The 22946-nt window shown below is 18.6% G+C and overlaps 6 protein-coding genes across 6 annotated transcripts in view; 3 read left to right on the forward strand and 3 right to left on the reverse strand.

Annotated features, from left to right (window-relative positions):
* The window catches only part of PADL01_0923000 (patatin-like phospholipase, putative), a gene marked incomplete at both ends in the record, with an annotated part of 3845 nt that extends 663 nt beyond the window's left edge, over window positions 1-3182 (forward strand). The window contains 2 exons of the mRNA XM_028681913.1: window positions 1-2814; window positions 2985-3182. The exon at window positions 1-2814 is cut by the window's left edge and continues 663 nt beyond it. Of these exons, the coding sequence (XP_028538243.1) occupies window positions 1-2814; window positions 2985-3182 (3012 nt within the window). The remainder of the gene's footprint in view (window positions 2815-2984) is intronic.
* Window positions 3183-4364: 1182 nt separating this feature from the next.
* Window positions 4365-6491, reverse strand: PADL01_0923100 (conserved Plasmodium protein, unknown function; the record flags this gene model as incomplete). Its single annotated transcript, XM_028681914.1, has 1 exon — window positions 4365-6491. The coding sequence occupies one exon, from the start codon at window positions 6489-6491 to the stop codon at window positions 4365-4367; it is 2127 nt and encodes a 708-aa protein (XP_028538244.1).
* A 1001-nt stretch (window positions 6492-7492) lies between these two features.
* PADL01_0923200 (conserved Plasmodium protein, unknown function) lies at window positions 7493-10630 on the forward strand (the record flags this gene model as incomplete). Its single annotated transcript, XM_028681916.1, has 1 exon — window positions 7493-10630. One exon carries the CDS (start codon window positions 7493-7495, stop codon window positions 10628-10630), a length of 3138 nt encoding a protein of 1045 aa, XP_028538245.1.
* Window positions 10631-11111: 481 nt separating this feature from the next.
* Window positions 11112-12305, reverse strand: PADL01_0923300 (thiamine pyrophosphokinase; the record flags this gene model as incomplete). Its single annotated transcript, XM_028681917.1, has 1 exon — window positions 11112-12305. The coding sequence occupies one exon, from the start codon at window positions 12303-12305 to the stop codon at window positions 11112-11114; it is 1194 nt and encodes a 397-aa protein (XP_028538246.1).
* Window positions 12306-14920: 2615 nt separating this feature from the next.
* On the forward strand, window positions 14921-18296 carry PADL01_0923400 (conserved Plasmodium protein, unknown function; the record flags this gene model as incomplete). The annotated part of the gene is made up of 2 exons (XM_028681918.1): window positions 14921-15134; window positions 15280-18296. 2 exons carry the CDS (start codon window positions 14921-14923, stop codon window positions 18294-18296), a joined length of 3231 nt encoding a protein of 1076 aa, XP_028538247.1.
* Window positions 18297-18707: 411 nt separating this feature from the next.
* On the reverse strand, window positions 18708-22859 carry PADL01_0923500 (conserved Plasmodium membrane protein, unknown function; the record flags this gene model as incomplete). The annotated part of the gene is made up of 4 exons (XM_028681919.1): window positions 18708-18733; window positions 18883-19335; window positions 19414-21371; window positions 21511-22859. The coding sequence occupies 4 exons, from the start codon at window positions 22857-22859 to the stop codon at window positions 18708-18710; spliced, it is 3786 nt and encodes a 1261-aa protein (XP_028538248.1).
* Between the last annotated feature and the right edge of the window lie 87 nt (window positions 22860-22946).

Here is a 22946-nt window from a genome sequence, read left to right on the forward strand (position 1 = left end):
GAATTTATTAATAATGTAATGAATGGATTAAATTTTTTAGAAAATTATATAGAACAACAAAAGCAAATGAATATCAATTATAAGTTCTCAGATGAATATCTAGTTATCAAAAAATATTTTAAAGATATATTTAGACAATGGGGGAATACTGCATTGTTTTTAAGTGGCGGGGCCATTTTAGGTCTACATCATTTTGGAGTCTTAGAAGTGTTTTTAAAATCTTCAATAAATGCGGATTATTTTAATGACTACGCTAAGAAACTTACAATGGAGCAAACAAAGGAAGAAAAGTTATCTCGCAGTAGCTACACAAATGATGTTAGTAATGATAATAATAAGAAGGATATATATAAGGATTGTCAAGATGAAAACAAAAGAAATATTATATCAAGCAGTAACAATAGTAGGGAGAAAAAAGTTTCACTAGAGGATTTTGACAAAAAAAAAAAAAAATATATGAATAATATGAAACAAGAAATAAAGGAAAATATAAAAAATGGTCCCAAAAATAATTGTGATGATTATAACAACCAGTGTGATGATTATAATAATTTTCATTATGATAATTCTTCATCTTCTAATGGTAGTGTCTATCATTCTTCCATATGCGATGAATTTAACCTTTTTTGCACAGATAGGATGGTAAAATTGAAAGAGTATAATAATATGAAGGATAAGAAAAAACCAATAAAGAAATTGAACACATTATGTAATAATATAACTACTTATAATGATAGTTGTAATATGAATAATAAAAAGGTTCCTATTAAAGAAGATGGAGAGGTTGATTTTCATAAGAAAGATATAAATATGAATCCTAATGATTTGAAAGAAAGAAAGAAAAAAAATATATTATTTGATAGTCTAAATAGTTTTTATAAATGTTCTGAAGAACCTAATAAGAATGAGAATTTGCCTATTAGGAAAAATAATACAAACGATTTTGTTGCAAATTTTGAAGATAATATTTTGCCACAAATAATTTGTGGAACATCTGCTGGTAGTATTGTTGCAGCTTGGATTTGTACTAGAACAAATAACGAATTGTTAGATGAATTTAATATAAATTTTATTTATAATATCGTTTCTTGTTTTTCTTCAGAAAATTGGTTTTATTCATTTTTTAATATTTATAAAAAAGGGAATTTTTATGATATCGATAAAATTGTTAAACTTATTTATAATTTATATGGTGATATGACATTTCTTGAAGCTTTTATAAAAACAAATTTAGTTTTAAATATTACAGTTACTAGAGCAGAATGTGAAAATAATAATTTTAGTTGTGATGAAGATGGACATATAGTACTAAATTATATGAACTCTCCAAATGTTTTAATTTATACGGCAGTTTTGGCTAGCTGCTCTTTTCCATATTTATTACAACCTTTCAAATTGTTAGAGAAAAAATATAACAAAGAAAATGTTTATAGATTTATGTCGATAAAGGAATTAAATAATAGCAAACTTATTTTGAATAGTAATACTTTATATAAAAATCGAATTCTCTTAAAAGAAGATTCAGACGGATTAGCTCTATCAAGGAGTTTAGAAAGTTCAGATATTAAAAGTGAAAAAACATGTAATAATGCTGATACTTGGAAAAATAATTATAGTAATAATAATCATTATTATAATAGTAATATCAATTTGGATGATGAACATAAAAATTTAAATGAACCACAACCATCCATTTTAAATAATGTACATAATTATGAAAATAAAAATTCTTCATGTGCAACCATTGATACTTGCATGAAGGAAGAATATATTTTAAGTAAAACCATTTTGGAAAATGAATTTATTAATAAACCAATTAATAATAAAATGAATAAGGATTATATACATAATAATGGAGATGTCGAATTTGTAGGAAACAAAAATGATCATATTTTAAAAAATAATGATAATGAAATGGTAGTAGCTAGCTTTTTTGTATCAAATAATGACCTGAACAGTTCAGGAGAAAAGTTAAAAAAAAAAAAAAAAAACAATAACAACAATAATAATAACAATAATAATAACAACAATAATAATAATAACAATAATAATAATAATATAAATTTTCCAGATCAATTACATATTCATAAGGGAGATAAAAATGATTTGATTGCTTTGAAAGAAGATAAGAATAAAAAGGATAAGATTAATAATAATGAGATGAATGATTATAATAAATATGATGATAATGGTGATGTGGATTATGATGATTTGGAAGAAGAAGATATATGTATAAATCAAGTATTAAGAAATGAAATTGGTGATGGTGTTATATTGGATAAAGAAAAAATAAAGAAGAGAAAAAAAAATAATAAAGATATGGCAAGTATAGAAAAAAAGGGAACTGAAATAACAGATAGTTGGGAGAATGAAAATATGTTAATTGAAAAAACATATGAAAATGGTAATTCGAGTAAAAAATATATAGATATTAATGAATATAGGAATATAAATTTATTGAATGAAGAGTATACTATAATAAATAGTGTACAATTTAAAAATATGTATTTTCATGATGGTTCATTGAAAAGTGATATACCTGCACATAATTTAAATCAGATATTATCAGTCAAATATAAAATTGTTTCTCAAGTTAATCCACACGTATTTCCATTTACTGGAGTACGTGTTCATGGTGAGGCTGGTAAGCCAGTCAAATGGAGAGGAAGTTCTGGCAATTGGAGAGCAGGTTTTTTAATGTCATCTATGGAAATCTTATTTAAAGAAAATATGAGATATATATTAAGACTAATGGCTTTACTTGATTTATCTCCAACCATAAGAGGATTAAATGCTGGATCGATAGCTATGCAGGTAAATATAAAAGATTATTTGTAAAAAAATTGAATTGAAAAATTTATTAAATAATAAAAAATGTGATATGTACATAAATATAAGTGAATATATATATATATATATATATATATATATATATATATATATATATATATGTATATTTTATTTTTATTTTTATTTTTTTATAGAATTATAATGGAGATATAACGTTACATCCGAAGAGACTTTATTTAAAACATTTTAAATTAATTAGTGTTTCTAATTATGACGATGTTGAATGGTATATACAAGAAGGTAGACAAATGACTTTTCAAAAATTGCCATTAATTTTGAACAGAATGAAAATTGAAAAGAAATTGATAAAAATGAAAAAATGTTTTTTTTAAAAGAATTGATAATATGTACAAAACACATATTATTCAAATTGATATATACATATATGTAAATATATATATGTATTGTAAAATTAAAAATATGTATTTTTTTCATCATAATATATATGTATATTTCTTTTTTTTTTTGTGTATTCATATGTATATATATTATTACATATATATAAAGTAATATATATGTACACCCTTTTCCAATGGTTTATTTTATTTTATTTTTTTTATGTTATTGTTTGAATTTCTTTTTTTTATCATTTAATTAAAGAAAAAAGGGGAACCCTTATATGCTGTTATATATAATGTATATTTTTTATCATTTCATTTATTTTATTTTTTTTTTAGTTCATGGTGCTAAATGTTTTAATAATATTTTATAATTCTATTATATTATCATTTGTTTATTTTGATTCTTTACTAGAATATTTTCCTTTTCACATCTATAATATATTTATATATTTTTATATATTTTGTTATATTTTTATATTTATATTATAAAATGATTATTTTTTATTATGTCGGTTTAATACAAATTCAACTTTTTTCCTAATCTTTTTTTTTTTTTTTTTTTTTTTTTTTTTTTGTTACCATAAAATTTTGCCTCACATATAAATATGCAAAAAAGAGAAAAAAAATTAAACTATCATAAAATTAAAAATAATGATATAATATGTATTGAATAAATTTGTGTATAAATTTTTAAGGGCCATATAATGAACTCATCATTTGAGGAATCAAAACGAAGTAATAATATAGACACAAACACACACACACATATATATATATATTATATATATATATATATGTGAAAAGATAAGATGGTTAAAGAATATAATTACGTGATATATATTACAAAATAATATTCAAAAATTTATATAACAAATATGTTTCATACAAGTTTATAACAAAAAAATAAAATAAAATAGAATTATTTAAAAATTAAAAAACATGATTGTTTTGTTATTTATAAAACATAGATAAGGAAACAAAAAATAAATGTCACAAGACATTAATAAGGCACACAAATAAAAAAAAAAATATATATATATAAACATATATATATATATATATATATTTATGTAGGTTAACAAAAAAATTAATAACATAAAAAAATATACTCTTATATATATATATAATATATATAATATTATATTTTTTTTTTTTTTTTTTTTTTTTTTTTATTTATACATATTGACATATGTCATCCAGTGAGACTTTCAATATGTACTTTTTTCTTATTTGTATATATGCATGATTCAATTTAATTTTTTTTAATTCAACTGTTTCTTTATATAAATTATCTTCTTTGATTGGATGTTTTAAATTTTTATTTACTATTTTACATTTGAGGATATCTTGACTTATTGTTGTTTCTAGATAATTGGATTTTATTTGTGATATATTAAAATATTGATTGTTATCATGATCTGAATAATTATTATGATTATTTGATTTCATTTTAATATTTAATTCATTAATAAAATGTGTCCATATATTTTTATGTTCTTCTTGTGTATATAAATTATGTTTCATATCTTTTAATTTATGTTTAATAATATTTTTATATGGAAGAATATTTTTATAATGTTTAAATATTAACAATCCGTATATATATGTATATGTATTTTTTGTTTTTTGTTTTTCATTCTCTTCTTTTTCCTTTTTTATTTTATATAAAACAATTCCTTTCCATTTATAAAATTCATGTGTTTCTAAATTAATTTTTACTATCAACCCTTCAAAAAAAACATAATTCTTATCATTATTATATTTTGATATGTTAGTTGAATATTTGTGTTCTTCTATTTTTTTATTTGTTTTTTTTTTATAATCATATTTATTATTAGAACTATTAGTTGAGTTGCTTTTAATGGATAATTTATATTTATCATTTGGATGTTTAGTATATTTATTTATTTTATTATATGCATTATTTGATATACTCGATGTATTATCTTCATTATGAAGTCTCTCTTGACTACTGTCGTCAGAGTTGCAGCTGTCATTTTTAGATGTACTACTATATGATTCGTAATATTTATCATATCTGTCATACTTTTTGTTTTTATCATATCTGTCATATTTTTTCTTTTTATCATATCTGTCATATTTTTTCTTTTTATCATATCTGTCATACTTTTTGTTTTTATCATATATGTCATGTTTTTTAAATTTTTTATATTGATCATTCTTATTATCATTGTCGTCTTTATTATGCGTGTCGTCTCCCTTGAGCTCATGATTTATATTCCCCTTTTTTATATTCTCCATATTTTGTTTCATCTCCTCTTCTGCTCCTACACCTGTGAAACGGAAATCTCTTGACTGTAGATTATTATAGATTTTATCGAAATAATTTTGTTCACTGGATTCATTATAATATTTATTAATATATTCATTATATACATCTTCCTTATATCCCATTTTTTTTAAAATATATGTTCCATAATTATCAATTTTTATATTGTGTTCTTTAAAATCGTCATATAAATTGATTTCATTTTTTAACAGTACATCTTTATTATTTTTGTCAAATTTATCTATAAGAATTTTTCTTTTGAATGTTAAATTTTTTTCTGTTACCTTGTATATATGTGTAAGATTTTGATTGGAGGGGTCATCATTATTTTGATTGGAGTTGTCATCATTATTTTGATGGGAGTTGTCATCATTATTTTGATTAGAGCTGTCATCATTATTTTGATTGAAGCTGTCATCATTATTTTGATAATTTTTATGTTTCGTCTTGATTTTATTATTTTCTAATTCCTCATGTTTTTTTTCATTATTATTTAATTTTAAATTATTTTTATTCTTATGTATAATAAAACTTGATAAATCTTTTATTTCAATATCTGAGTCTTTTTCACTTGATTCCTTATTATTAGAATGTATTGATGAGTTCATATCTTGATCATCATATTGATTGGATATATTACTTTTTATATCATCATCATCATTATTATTATTATTATTATTAGATTTATTTGGAAAATTTAAATATATGATTTCTTTTTTATTTTGTATACGATTTAATTTATTTTCTAAATTATTTAAAAAATTTAAATATAAATGATCCTTTGAATTTTCTTTTTGTTTTTCTATATCAATTAAAACCTTTCCTTCTTTTATACATTTTATATGTTCAATTCTACCTTCATCTTTTATTTCATTTTCTTCATCTTCATCTTCTTCCTCTTTCTTTTTAAAAATATTCAACACATCTTCATTTATTTTATGCGCTTTTTCTTTTAAACTATCTTTTTTAGGACGTTTCAATTTAATATTACATTTTATCTTACTATCCATTTTTTTTAAGTAAGATCACTTAAACAAAAAAAATAAAAAATAAAAGAATATATATATATATTATATTTCTATTTAATACATAATTTCAGAAGATAAAATGAAATTTTAAAACATCAGATAAAAGTGACAAATATATAAAAATAAAAACAATTAAATCTTGAAAAGATAAAATAATATATATATATAATATATTATGTATATATTTTTTTTTTTTTTTAAGCATTAAATTAATGTTATTTATACATATTATTATATTATATTTATACAAAATATTTTATTTTATGTATATCATATTAATAGTTCTATTAAGTCAATCATTGAATATATAAATCATCCAAAAAAAAAAAAAAAAAAAAAAAAAAAAAAAAAAAAAGAAATTATATATATAAAATATAATATGAATTATTTTATAATATTTATACACAGTTATATATATATATATATATACAGCATTATATTTCTTGACCCCATAGATATTATTTTAATGTTATAAAATTTTTACCTATAAAAAAAAAAATTCATTTTCTTTTTTCTTTTCTTTTTTCTTTTCCTTTTCCTTTTCCTTTTCCTTTTCTTTTTCCTTTTTTTTTTTTTATTTTTTGTAATATACAATTATATGAAGAATGAAGATCTACTTCTTTATATATGTATTTTTTATTTTTTTTTAATTTATGATATATTATAAAAAGAGAAGAATCTTCATCATACTTTTCTTTTTTTTTTTTTTTTCAATTTTTTTTATATTAAAAGGGAATATAAAAATAAAACATATATATGATATATATATATATTTATTATATATGTTATGTAATCTGTGATTTTGTATATGTATTAAAAACATTTTATATTATATTGTATTATATTAATTTATAATGTTACATATTATATATAAATAGAAATTTATCTACATAAAATATTATTCCAACATATATATAATATAATATATATATATTTTTATATTATGTGTGTGTGTTTTTTTTCTTTCTCCTATATTTTTGAATATGATTAGAAACACTTATTTGAAGTACTCCTATAAATATAAAAATATAAAAAATGTAAAAGAAAAAATTTCTCATATATATTATAACTTTGATAAGAATGTTTGTAATCTTGTAGGGAAGAAGAAACATGATATGAACTGTTATAAAAATATTGAAGATATTAAGAATGAAAAGGATTTAGAATTTTTTTTTTATAACTATGACAAAACAAATATAGATGATTTATTTAAGGATTATAAATATTTAATTGATTGTAAGGATTATCAGAAAGAATGTTCAGAGAAGGAGATGTTAGAAAAATCATATATAATAAAATATATATCATATAATATTCAGCTTTTTCATTTTATAAAATATAAACATATATTCTATGAAAATAAACCACCTCTACAAGATAGCAACAACAACAATAATAATAATAATAATAATAAAAATAATAATTATAATAATAATTATAATTATAATTATAATTATAAACATTTGTATGATGTGAACAATAATTATTATAATATCTCCAATAAGACAAATAAATATTGTAGTGATAATAATAAATGTGTACAAAATAATATCTACTATATTCATAATATTGAAAAGGGTAAAATAAACAAAGAAGAGATGCTTAAAAATATAGATAAAAATAAATGTTTACAATATCTTTTTGATAATGATGTTTATAAATTTATAAGTCAAATAAAAAAATGTGATATATGGAATTATAAAGATAAAATTGTTGATAAAAATTATATTAATTATAATATATTTTTTCCAATTAATTATATGAATATAGAAAAAAAAGAAAATTGTAAATCTAATACACAAAATGTTTCTTATTATGTAAATACAAATATATTTCTTCATAATATACATAGATATAATAAAGATATATTTTTAGATATAATAAAAAGAATGAATTATAAAATATTAAATTCTCAAGATATTAAAAATATATTAATTATATTAACTTTATTACATCATAATAATATATCATTTTCTACTGAAAAAAATAATATTATAAAAAATAATAATCCTAATAATAATACATGTAATAAATTTATTTATAAAAATAAAGAATATATAAATAAAAGAATATTTATGGACGTCTTTACAAATATTTATAAAACCATTTGTTCAAAAAGAAATGATATATCTTTTTTATATTTATATGATTATCTTTTAATAATGACAGTAAATGATATTAAAAATAAAGAGTATTACATAAGTATAGTAGAAATATTGTCAAATTATATGAATCTCATAAACAAAATTACAAACAATAATAATAATGAAAATAATGAAAATAATGAAAATAATGAAAATAATTATGATAACAATTATGATAATAATAATTGTGATAGTATCCTCTTGAGCAATTCATATGACAATTATCTTAATGATAAAAACATTTCAAAACAAACACACAATAAGAATAATCAACAAACAGTTTTCAATCTTGATCAAGTATTTACAAATTCTTTAAATGAATCAAACACATGTGATATTGAAAATATTCAAAGGGAAGAAAATTATAGTAATCATCATCATAATAATAATAATAATTTTATTTATCCAGATAATATATATAATAAAGAAAATATTAATTTTGATGATATTTCAAAAAATGATTATTTAAAAAACGGAAATGTAACAACTAATAATAATACTTCAATTATAAATAATATTATAGATTATGAAAATAAAAATATTGAACTTAGTAAAAGAAATTATATTTATTTACAAAAGAAATTATATACAATTAAAAATATAATTATATCAAAAATATTGTTAATATATATTATGAAATATATATTTAATCATATTGATAATAATATATTATATGCACACTCTGATTTAATTTGTGAAAATTTAGAATTAATTCCTCCTATGCTAGTTACAAATTTTATATTTACAATAGGTACTTGTAAATATATTGATGAATTTTGTATGTTTATGCTAGCCAAATATGTTCAAAATAATATTCAGAATTATACATGCAATGAAATTAGTATTATTGTAAATACATATGCTGATGCTTCATTGGAAGATGTCAGTTTTTATGAAACTATTTGTGATTATATGAAATGTCATTTTAATAAATTTTCTTCTATCGATATTATTAAAATAATTTATGCATTCTCAAAAGTTAGAATACGTGATATAGAATTATTAAAAATGTCTTATGAAAAAATTAACCATTATCTAAATGAAAGAGAAAAAAAATTTGATATTAATATGCAACTCAAAATGATGGATTTTAAAAAAACAAATGAAAACAAAAAATATATGCAATCACAAAATTATTTAAAAATTAAAAAAAATGCTAATAATAACACACAAAATTATTATACTAATAATATGTGTAATAATAATAATACAAATATATTACAAAATAAAGAGAATATTAAAAAAAATAATTATATTATTAATAAATATTTATGTGCATATGCTTTAATTGCAGCAGGGAAATTAGATTATGTTGAAAATGTAGATAAATTATTTTTACATTTAAAAGAAAGTATAATAAATGATGGTATCGATATAAGAGGAATCTTATGGATGCCTATAGCAATTACAAGCTTTTTAAGTTCACAGTGTATATTTAATTTCTTACCAGTATATATCAATTTAATAAATCAAGCTTTTAAAAAAACACAATCACCAAAATTACTCTCTTTATTACTAAGAAGACATAATATATTATTACATACAATCGAAACGGATATTATACCTAAAAAATATATAGATAAAATAACTTTAAATAATCTTTATCATATATGTAAAAGTAAAAAAGATAATTCAAAAGAAAAAGTATTTGTTCCAGATAGCTCAACATTCCATATTGAAGTTTCAAATGCATTATTATCATTAGATATACCACACCAAAAAGAAGTAAACATTTATCCCTTTACAATTGATATATATATTCAAACAACACAAAATATAAATGAACAACAACTAAAAAAACACAATTCTGCTAGTACATATCAAATGAATCAAAATAATATCAACACTAAATTTAAAAAAACTAATACATATATGTATGAAAACGATACAAATTTTGAGCAAACATTTGAAAACAAAAAGGTAAAACATAAATCAAAGAATAAGAATGAGGTATATACGGAAATACCATTTATGTAAAGTATAAAAAAAAAAATGCCCACATATATGTACATATTATATATATTATATATATGTTATATATATGTTATATATATATATATATTATATATATAAGCTAACCATTTATTTTTATTTCAAAAAAAAAAAAAAAAAAAATATTTTGGCTTGTCGCCAATATTTTTCCTGACCACATCATATTTGTTTTTGTTACCATACATTTTAATTCAATATTTTTGTTATAATTCATTTAAATTATAATATAAACAAAAATAAACTATTTTTAATTCTATTTAATTAAGTCTTTTTTTTTTTTTTTTTTTTATATTTATAATGAAAGAAAGGTATACAACACACACGCAAATGTATATACATATATAAATATATATATATATATATATTTTTTTTTTTTTTTTTTTCTTGTTATCATTTTGGCTAGTCATAAAAAAAATATATATATATTTTTTTTTTCGTAGTTTGCTTTATTATGACAAAAAATTACTCATTTTATTAATTGCGAATTCCAAATAATAGGCGTATCGTTACATATTTTAACTTCATTTTGAATAATTTCATTAGATGAACTGATTAAGGAATCGAAACTTAAATATTCATTATTTAAATTATATTTAAGTCCCTCTGTTTTGACTTTACATTTTGCTCCAATTGGTAAGAGAGCACATCCTTTTTCAAAAGGATTTAAATTTATATGTATAACATGATTTCCTTTTTTTAATAAAAATATGAAATTATTTTCACCTATTAAATAAATATTATTTATTGTTTGTACATTTTTATATAAAGAAGATATATTTGCACATGTTTGATCAAATCTATTTCCTGTAGCTCCTAGTACAAGAATTTTATCATTTTGTTTAATATATGGTTTTATTTTTTCAATACATTTATCTAGATCTGTATTTTCTTGATTTTGACATTTTTCAAATAAAACACCTTCATTTTTATAATGTTTATATACATGTGGATATATGCTATCAAAATCTCCACAAATAAAATCTGGTAAGATTTCCATAGAATTCTTATTCTGTTTTTTTTTTGTATCCATATTTATTGTTAATTTATTATTATTATTATTATTAAATAAATCATATAATTGTTTAGCAATAACATTTTTGTCATTTGTATGTTCTATAATATGATTTGATATATCTTGTTCTTCCTTTTTCTTTATTTGTTCTTTTTTATAATCATTTTTATTTACTTGTATACCCTGTTCAAGGCATATATTATTGTTCATACAATAATTGTTTATATGCTTTTCATTTATTGTTGAACATAAATCATATAAGCGATTAGCCCCACCATCAGCACATATTAAAACATTTGAATTCTTTATAATTTCATAGGCCTGTGAACATAATGTATTATTTAAAATAATAGTAATTAATTTATAATTATAAATATCTGTACAAACATTTGGATTACTACTATCAACAGAAGTGCATGTTTTTATATCTTTTATCTTATCATTATTATTATTTGAAAAAATATATTTCATAAAATCAAGATTATGATAATGAGGAAAATCATCTTTTTCTTTACTAGTTGAATAATAATGTTTATGATTTTTTGTCATTCTTTCTTTGTTACCACATGATATTTTAGTACCCTTATTAAAGTATGAAAAATATTTGGAAGAAATCCTTTTAAATATATATGTGTACTTTTTTTTCATTTTAAAAAATAAAAAATAAAAAATAAAAATTAAAAATAAAAATTAAAAATAAAAATTTAGTGATGTATAATATAAAAATGAATGTGTATATGTCGTGTCATAGGAACATTATAAATATAAATGAACCACTAGAAAAAATAAAATAAAATAAAATAAAATATACATATATATATATATATATATATATATTTTTTATTTATTCATTTAAGGGTCTAGTAGTTTGTGTGCATAAAACTATAATATTTATAACATTATTTTTTTATCTTAATACATATACAATTACAATGTAATTGTAAGGGAATAATACAAATAATGATAAATTTTTAATCTTCCAAAAAAAAAATAATGGCCTCAAAATATATATAAACAGCAAAGGCTTATACAAACAAATATATATATATATATATATATATATATATATATTTATTTATTTATTTATTTATTTATTTCGTTTAAAAATACTTGATGGGTTTAATAAAGAGTAAAAGTTGTATTACCCGTTTGATGGAAATTATAAATATACATTTCATATGAACATTTTAAAAAACAAAATTGTTAAAAATTTTATCTCAGACTATGAGCTAATAAATTATTAGACCTATTTATTTTGTTTATTCATTCTTTACGTTATTATCCTTTTTTTTTTTTTTTTTTTTTTTTAAAATAAAATTAAACAAAATAATATTATATGTGTTAATGTATAATATATATATATATATTCACATTCTTTATGGAAATATAAAGAAAAATATATATACAATAAAATATATTAAGCACAAAATAATAGCATAGAAAAAAAAAAAAAAAAAAAAAAAAAGAAAAAAAAGATCAACTTATTAAGAAAATATTATCATTGATAAGTCATAATGTAAATTATAAGACTGACAATGAAAATGTGTGCATTTTTTTTTTTTTTTTTTCTTCTTTTTTTTTTTTGTTATTTAAAATTTTCCATTTATTATTTTGTATTGTAAAAAATATATATATATATATAATATATATATATATATTTATATATATTTAAAAAATATTAATTTTTTTCTTCTTCTATTTTTCCTTTTTATTTTTCTATATATCTTAAAATATTGATTCATATTAATGAAGAGAAGGAATTTACATAAAAAAATAATTTTTTAAAAATATATTTAACTATTATATATATATATATATAAAATAATATTATATTTTTTATAAATATATTTTTATTTTATATATTTTAATACTTTCATATATATACATAAATAATGATGTGCTCATTTAATATATTATGTGTGCAGAGTTTATAAAATATATATATATATTATATATATATTTTTTATATTTATATATAAAAAAAAAAAAAAAAAAAAAAAAAATATATACTTTTATATGGCTTGAAAAAAAAAAAAAAACCAAAAAAGAAAAATAATTTTGGAATGTTATATTAAAAAGAAAAAGAAAATGAAAAATATATATAAAAGAAAAAATATATATTTTCATTTTATTTTATATAATATATTACATTTTATAAATTTAAGAAAAGAGCTCTTATTTTTTATATTAATTTAGAAAAAAAAAAATAAAATAAAAACAAATAAACAAATAAAAAAAAAGGCATAAAAAATATTACCTTTTTGTGATTTGTTTAAAGATTTCTTTTTTTTTTTTTTTCTTTTTTTTTTGTATTTTTGTTTATTAGCGTGTAGCTAATAAGTAAATAATAAAATTAGCTCTTTAAATATTGATAAAATAAAAATATATATAAATATATAATAAATTATATTAATATGTATTTATATATATATTATTTATGATTCCTCTATGTATCGATAAAATGTATGTTATGTTTTTATATATCTTCAATAAGTCAATGTATATAAAAATATATGTATATATATAAATATATATATTATATATAATATAATATAATCTATTAATACAATACATACAACATTTTATAAGAATATACTTTCTTTCTTTCTTTCTTTCTTTTTTTTCTAATATTTTTTTCTTTACAGTTTTTATTATATATATAATATATATTATATACCTAATCATTTCCAAATAAAAGAATAATATATTTTTTCTATATGTATAATAAATATATAGATAATATATATATATATATAATTATATTTTTTTGTGGACATAATTTTTTCTTTTCCTTTCTTTTTTTCACAAATTCAATTAAGATATTATATATAAAAAGTATATTATAAATATGTTTATTTTAGTATATACTTTTTTATTTATTTATTTATTTAGTTTTTTTTTTTTTTTTTTTGTTTACAGTGGACATAAATAATAATAAAATACCTAAGGGTATAACATATAAATATTAACATAATATTATATATATATAATCATATATATTTATATTTATATTTTTTTTTTTTTTTTCACATTGTTCTTTATCTATCAGTTAGTCTTATTCGACTTATAAAATTATACATTGAATATGATATATATATATATAAATATTTATATATATATATTTTTTTTTTATGTGAATTTATTTATTTATATATTTAAAATATAATGCTAAGCATTATCTATGTTTCTAATTAACATATAAAATATATATATTATATATATATATATTTTTATATTTTTTAAATGAATATAATATATAAAAGATGGGCTCAGACGATTTAAAATTTTATATAAATAAACATAAAAAGGCATATGAAGAAAGAGTAAAAAAGGAAGAAGAAGAAAAGAAAGAAAAAGAAAATGAAGGAAAAATAAATGAAGAAAAAATAAATGAAAATAAAGAAAATAAGGAAGATGTTTCCTTGATGAAAGCGGAGCAAGAAATACAAAATGAAAACCACACAGATGAAAATCAAGGTATATATTATATATATGTATATATATATATATATATATATATATATATATATATTTATTTATTTATTCATTTATGTGTTAATTTATTTTATTTTATTTTATTTATTATTTATTATTTATTATTTTTTTTATTTTTTTTTTTTAGTCGATGCGGATTATTTATATGCCTTAAAATTAAATGAAGCCTTAAATGGAACGGGGGCAAATGACATAAACACGAATTCAAATATTTTAAATAACAATGATTCCTCAAGATTTAATGATATTATGAATGAGGAAGGAATAAATATAAATGAAGAAGATGAAGTGAGAAAACCAGATAATACTTATGTAGAATGTCTTTTGGATGATAGTAATATGTTACCCTTATCTGGAAATATGAATATTCCTCGCATGAACAGAAGGAGAAATAATATGAATAGAATGAATAATATGAATAGCATAAATAATATGAATAGTATAAATAATATGAATAACATAAATAATATGAACAATATGAATAACATAAATAATATTAGCAATATAAATAATGTCTACCATTTGAACAGCACTAATTATGTAGACAGTCTAAACTTTCATTATTCTGATGAACACAATAATATTGTTATAAACTCAATAAATAAAGAGGATGATTATAATAATAATGTAAATATATATAACGAATCATATGTTGATAATAATAGAATATCATATACCATTGACGAAAATGAAACAAACAACGTAAATATAGAACATAATCAAAATGGTTATAACACAAATAATTATAATATGAATTATAATGAAAATAAAAAAGAGATAAGAAATCTTACAAAGGGTCATAAAAAAAAAAATGATAATGTTATAACTATAGAAGAAAACAATCAAAGGGTAAATAATTCTGACAAGACAAGAGAATATTTAAATGATAATATTCAGAGTGGTCAGTTTTTTGACTATCAATATAATAATAATAATAATAATTATATGTCGATAAAACATAGTGGGAACTATAAAAAAGAAAATGATATAACATTAATTGATGATAATATAAATAAAGAAATAAAAAAATATTTTGAAAAAAATTATTTTGATAAAAATTATTTCGATATTGATGAGTATTGTAATTTAAATAATGCTTATAAAAAGAAATCTAAAAGTGTTAAGAAAAATGTCGATGTAGACATATCATCCTCTGACACAAATAATATAAAAAGAAAAAATAAAATCCAAGATACTGATGAAAATAAAGACGACCAAAAAAAGGATTTATTTAATAAAAGCGATGATATGGAATATATATTAATAGATGATAATAAGGAGGTGCAAATTGTAAATACAAAAAATGAGAAGAAATATATAAATGAAAATAACATAAAGGATGATCATTGCGAAAAAAAAAACAAAAAAACAAATAATACTAATAATAATAATAATAATAATATTTATGATGATAATTCCTTGTTGAGGAAGACAAAGAAAAGTAAAAGTAAAAACAAACTAGTGTATAGTAACATGTATGTAGATATAAATAGTAAGGATGATCATTTTAATAGACCGGACATAAAATCTTCAGAGAAGGATATGATTAGAAATAATAACATATATTCAAAGAGTTCTTCAGGTGATTCATATCCATATGGAGATATTTCACCTGTACACATTAATGGAAATGAAAAAAAAAAAAAAAAAACAAACAAACAAAATGATGATAATGATATGAATGAAGAAATGAATATGATTATGATTGATGGAAAGGAAGAGAATCCAAACAAAAATAAAATATATAATGATAACAATAATAATAATGATAACAATAATAATAATGATAACAATAATATTGATAATATTGAAGAAACAAATCCTTCTTCGAAATTTTTTTTGTATAATTCAAAAGATAAGAATCACATAAATTATAATAATATAAATACATCTGAATATAATTTTACCACGCATAATAAATTTTTATCACATACAAACAATATTATGACAAGTCATAATATAAAAGCTCAAATTAATAACAATAATAATAGTAATAATTTTTTTTATTCTAGTGAGAGTTTTTTTAAAAAGATGAAAAGCCCATCAATTAAAGAATTCAATAGAAACCTGGAGTTCTCATCGAATCATTCAAAATCTGGACAAGAAAATAATAACTTAGGAGATAGAAATTTTATGAATAATGTCTATAAGGAAAATAATAATATTAGATGTTATCAAAATAAAGGAAGCATGACACGTGAAATGTGTAATAATAATATTATTTCAAATAATAATTTTTATTATGAATCATATGGAAACAGAGGAAGTATAAATAATATGAAAAATGTGAGTAATATGAGTAATATGAGTAATATGAGTAATATGAGTAATATACATAATATACATAATATACATAATATACATAATATAAATAATATAAATAATATAAATAATAACAACATAATTTATAATAACAATCAGCATCATTTTAACCATGAGAATAATATTCATTATAATCATCACATTCATAATAATGATGCTAGAGGCAACAGAAGCCCCTTTCAAAATAATATTTCAGAAGAGAAAGATACAAATAATACAGCTCTTCATAACTCTTTAAACGTAAAAAGAATTATAAAAGATTATTATAGCATGCATAATAGAAATTATGAAGGAGAAAATATATTTGAAAATATGTCTAATAGGAGCATGAATAATAACAATCAGGATATAACGGACACTCTTGATTATGATAGAAGAAAAAATAACAACAATAATAATAACAATAATAACAATAATAATAATAACAATAATAATAATAATAATTATTATTATTATAATAATTTTTGTAATTCCTATAATGTGGATAAGACAAATAATGAAGACATCATAAATAATAACAATCATATGTATTATTCAATGAAGAGTAGATCATCTTCTGATTTATTAAACAAGACACCCACACAGAATGAAATAAGAGAAGGGAATTATAAAAAAGAAAGAATTTATTCTGAGAAACCTTTAGATATTATAAACTCAAACGAACTTGAAAGAAAAGATAAGGACAGGGATATACAGTGTTATAATAATGGACATGAAGAAGAAGGATTAATATCTTCATCCTCTCCTTATAGTTATGATAATACAAATGAAGATGATGTAAATGTTCAACTAGCTATTATCAACAGTTTGATTGATATGTAAAAATGGGAAGCGCATATATATTTATATATATGAACATTAAATAATGAAAAATATAAAATGCATTTTAAAAATAAAGAATAAAGAAAAAAGAAAAAAAAAATTATTTTTTTCTTTAAATATCAAATTAATTAGTTATTTTTAGTCATAATAATTAATTTGAAAATGTATAGTTATATGGTCAAAAAAAAAATATATATATTATATATATTATGTATATTTTTTTTTTTTTTTTTTTTTTTTTTTTTTTTCATGCCATATAAAAACATATAAACAAATGAACACATATAAATTATCGTGCAGAGTTTGAACAAAAAAAGTAAAGAATATATAATATATATATAATATATATATATTTATATGTTGATATATTTTTTTTTATTTATGTGTTATTCCTTTTGAAGGAGTCCCCATTCAAATAAAATTTGGTATCATGTTGCCTGTGAAAAAAAAAAAAAAAATAAAAAAAAAAAAAAAACTGAATGCGGGAAATAATTTAATTAAACAAATAAATGTATGCATATACATAAAAGTAGACACACATATATATATATATATATATATATATATTTTATTTTTATTGTTTTACTTTCTGAGGAGAAGAATCCCTCTTCTGAATAATATTTTAATATATCTGTGCAGGTGGTATATGGTGAATTATTATCTGGTACGAGTGGAATTTCATTATACATAGAAATTAGAATATTTTTAAAAACATATAATATTTCAATTTTTCTAAGAATAATATATCTTAATATTTGTGCATGTATTGCATATATAATATATAAAAGAATATGTAGAATGAAGAGACCTATAATGAAATAGTTTGTTTGTGTCATTAATATTTGTATGGTCTTAAATAATATGAGTAGAAAAATATTTAACCATGTATAACTATTAATATTATCTATCAATATAATATTATTTAATATATTCTGACTAAATAAAAGCATATTCAAATTTATAGGGGCATAGCAATATTTGCATAATAAAAATAAAATATACACACTGACAGAATATTTAAGTTCCTTATCACCAGAGCCTAAAATATAAAAATATATATATATATATATATATATATTACATATATATATATATTTTTGTTTTATCAATTTCTTACTTGAGTGCGAATTTCTGTAGTAGTATATATGCTTTATATTAAAAATGATACGCATGAAAAGAGGAAAGTGTTTTATGAATGATATAAAATAATGGATATTAAAGAATAGAAGAAAGAAATATTCAAAGTGATAATTTAGCTTTCTTATATTAAGACGATAATATATATAATCTCTATTATATATATTTCCATTGAATGTATAAAAAAATAAAATGAATTGTTTCAATGAAAAATAAAAAGATAAATGTGCTATAGTATTAAATATTGCAACAAATAAAATATCTAGAAAAGTAGATGTTTGTATAAATAATAAAAAATAGATAAAGAAATATATTATTGATATATATAAATATATTTTATCTATTAAAAATATTTCATTCCATTTTGAATTAAACATATTATGTGAAATATCCATATTTATATATCCTTTCAACTTATTAATATTATTGTTACTATATATATATATATTATTATCATTATGATCTTCTACATGTCTATTTATATATTTTATATCTATAGAATTATTCGGTAAAGGTATATTTGAATATTTATAAAGATTAAAACTCTGTGGAAATCTTAAATTATTTTCAACAATGTTTTTTTTTAAAGGTATGTCATGTATATATATAACATCTTTATTTTTTATAAAGATATGACTTCTTAATAATATAAAAATAAATAAAAATGTTATCCCGATTTTTATCATATAATCTAGTAATATTACTAACATAAATCTAAAATTTTTTATATATGAAAAAATTAATTTATCATCAAAATATACAAAATTTACAGTATTCCAACCTTTAAATAAAAATCTATATAAAGCTAATAAATGATCTCGTAATTGAAAATGATATATAGGAATATCTCTTTTATATTTTAATTTATAAATCAATCTTAAAAAATTCCTTCTTTTTCTTCTCATACGAAATTTATCTTTCCAAGAAGGTTTCAATTTCTCTTTAGTTCTCACTATTGATTTTGTTCTTTCGGATTTTATTTTATTTTTTATATTATTACCTTTACAACAATTCTTTTCACTCTTTTTATTTATATGTTTCTCTTTATGATCATTATTATGTGTAACATTATTTTCGATAATATTATTATGTATTATTAGATGTTTATCTTTTTTAGCATCCATAGGATGCACATTCATCATTTTGATATCTTCATGTTCTTCATTTGGATTAGCATCATCATCATTATTATTATTATTATTATTATTATCATTACTATAATTATCATTATCATTATCATTATCATTATCATTAACATTAACATTAATATATCTGTCTACAAGTTTATTATTTTTATTATCATCATTATTAGAATCACATTTTATTTTATCCACATTATAATCATTACTTCTTTCACTTTTATTATTTTTCATTTGTTTTGTTATTTTTTCATAAAATTCCTTTAACGAATTTTTTTTGAATTCTTCCTTGAATATTTCTAATACTTGATTTTTTTTTTTTTTCTTCTTTTTTTTTTTCATTTTTTTTAAAATATTATTATTTCTTTCTTTACTTTTTTTTAAATTAAATTCTAAACTATTCCTACTTTTACTATATCCATTTAAATATTTTTTGTTTAATCTTGAAATAGATCTTTCATTGTATAATATATTTCTTCTTCGTTTTTCTTTTTTTTTTTTTTTTTCTTCATATAAACTATTATGTTCTAATGCATTCTTATTATGATCAACCCTTTGTAGAATATTTCCTGATGCTTCTCTATCGATTTCCAAATTTCTATCATTTCCATAAGCATTGGTTTCACTGTCATATTTAAATATATTGTAAAAATGAAAATCGAATTTACTCTTTTTCTTCTTGTGTTTTTCTTTTTCTATCAGTCTGTACTCGTTTAGTTTGTATGATCGAAAGAGAAGAAACAAAATATTTTTTACAATAAGGGTAAGCATTACTTTATATCTAATACAAAAAAGGAGTCTGAAAAGGAAGTGGACAAAAAATAAGGAAATATATATAAGTATAGGCATAAGTATTTTTTAATATATATATATATTTAGACATAAATATTTTTTAATATATATATATATACATATATATTTATTTTTATTTTTATTACCTGTATATCAAAAATGGAGTATCTATTAAAAGGAAACCAACGATGAAGTGAAACTTGGCTGTTATATAAACATCAGTATATACATCCTTATATCTACTTTGATATAATTTATTTGATTTATTTTTTTTCGTTCTTGAATTTATTGAAGAAAGTGATGGTAAATACGTTGAAGAAGATGCTTCATTTGATGAGGTAGAATGAAATGATGACGATATAGATGATGAATAATTTTTTTTTAATAATTGTTTGGATTTATAAGAAGAAACATATGTAGATTCTTTCGAATTTAAAGATGTAATAGATGATACATTACTTTCTCTTAAGCTATTCATAGTACTATCTAAATTATCATTATGATAATAATTATATTGTTTTTTATTATTTTCAAATATATTATTATTTGATAATGATAAATGTTTTTTATTATTCGTATTCTTTCCTTTTAATTGTATAGACATTTTATTTTTAGGAATTACCATATTTTCTTTCATATATTGATTAACATCATCATATAATTCATTATTATTATTATTATTATTATAATCGCTATTGTTATAGTCGTCGGACTTATTATTATCATCACTACTATAAACATTATAATCCTTTTTATTTTTATTTTTATTCTTATTTTTATTTTTATTGTATGCCTTATCTACTTTATCATCTTGAGTAATACTTAAATTTTCTCTTTCATTATATGAATAAGACTTTTCAATATTAGTATATATAGGGAAATAAAAACCAAACAATATTAAAGATACTAAGACAATTATTAACATAATAAATGTTTTTTGTAATTTATATACATCATTATCTGTTAATATTTTATATATACTAGTTAAATGTGAATACATAAATATTATATCTATCAAATCAAATAAATTAATTATATTTACATCAATACTTAATATATTCTCAATAATTATTTTATTATTTAATATATTTTCTAAAATATTTCTACTTCTTAAAGAAAATAATAAATATATAAAAGGTGTTATATATATTAAATTATATGCTAATATATCATTACTAAAATATATTAAAAAAATACTGTCCTTATTATTTGTATCTATTTTGTCTTTTATAAAAAAACAAAAACTTGTCATCTTCATAGTTAAGGTTATCATATATATCATCCATTGGTTGGATATTTTCACACCTGCATTCTTATTATCATAAAGACTACAAATTATATATAAACATAAACATATGTCAACAAACAAAAATATTAAATACATATAATTTTTTGTACTATTCAATATTATAAATAATAGAGATAATTGTTGTAACAATATTAAAAATACTGTAAACAGAATGTTCACAATTTCGTCCTTGTCATTTATTCTCATCTTATAAATATAATATTCTACCAGAAAAGCAAAAATAATAATATATATAACAAGATTTTTATTCAACACACATATATATATATATAT

Source organism: Plasmodium sp. gorilla clade G2 (genome assembly GCF_900097015.1).
Source record: "Plasmodium sp. gorilla clade G2 genome assembly, chromosome: 9".
NCBI lineage: Eukaryota > Apicomplexa > Aconoidasida > Haemosporida > Plasmodiidae > Plasmodium > Plasmodium adleri (nom. inval.).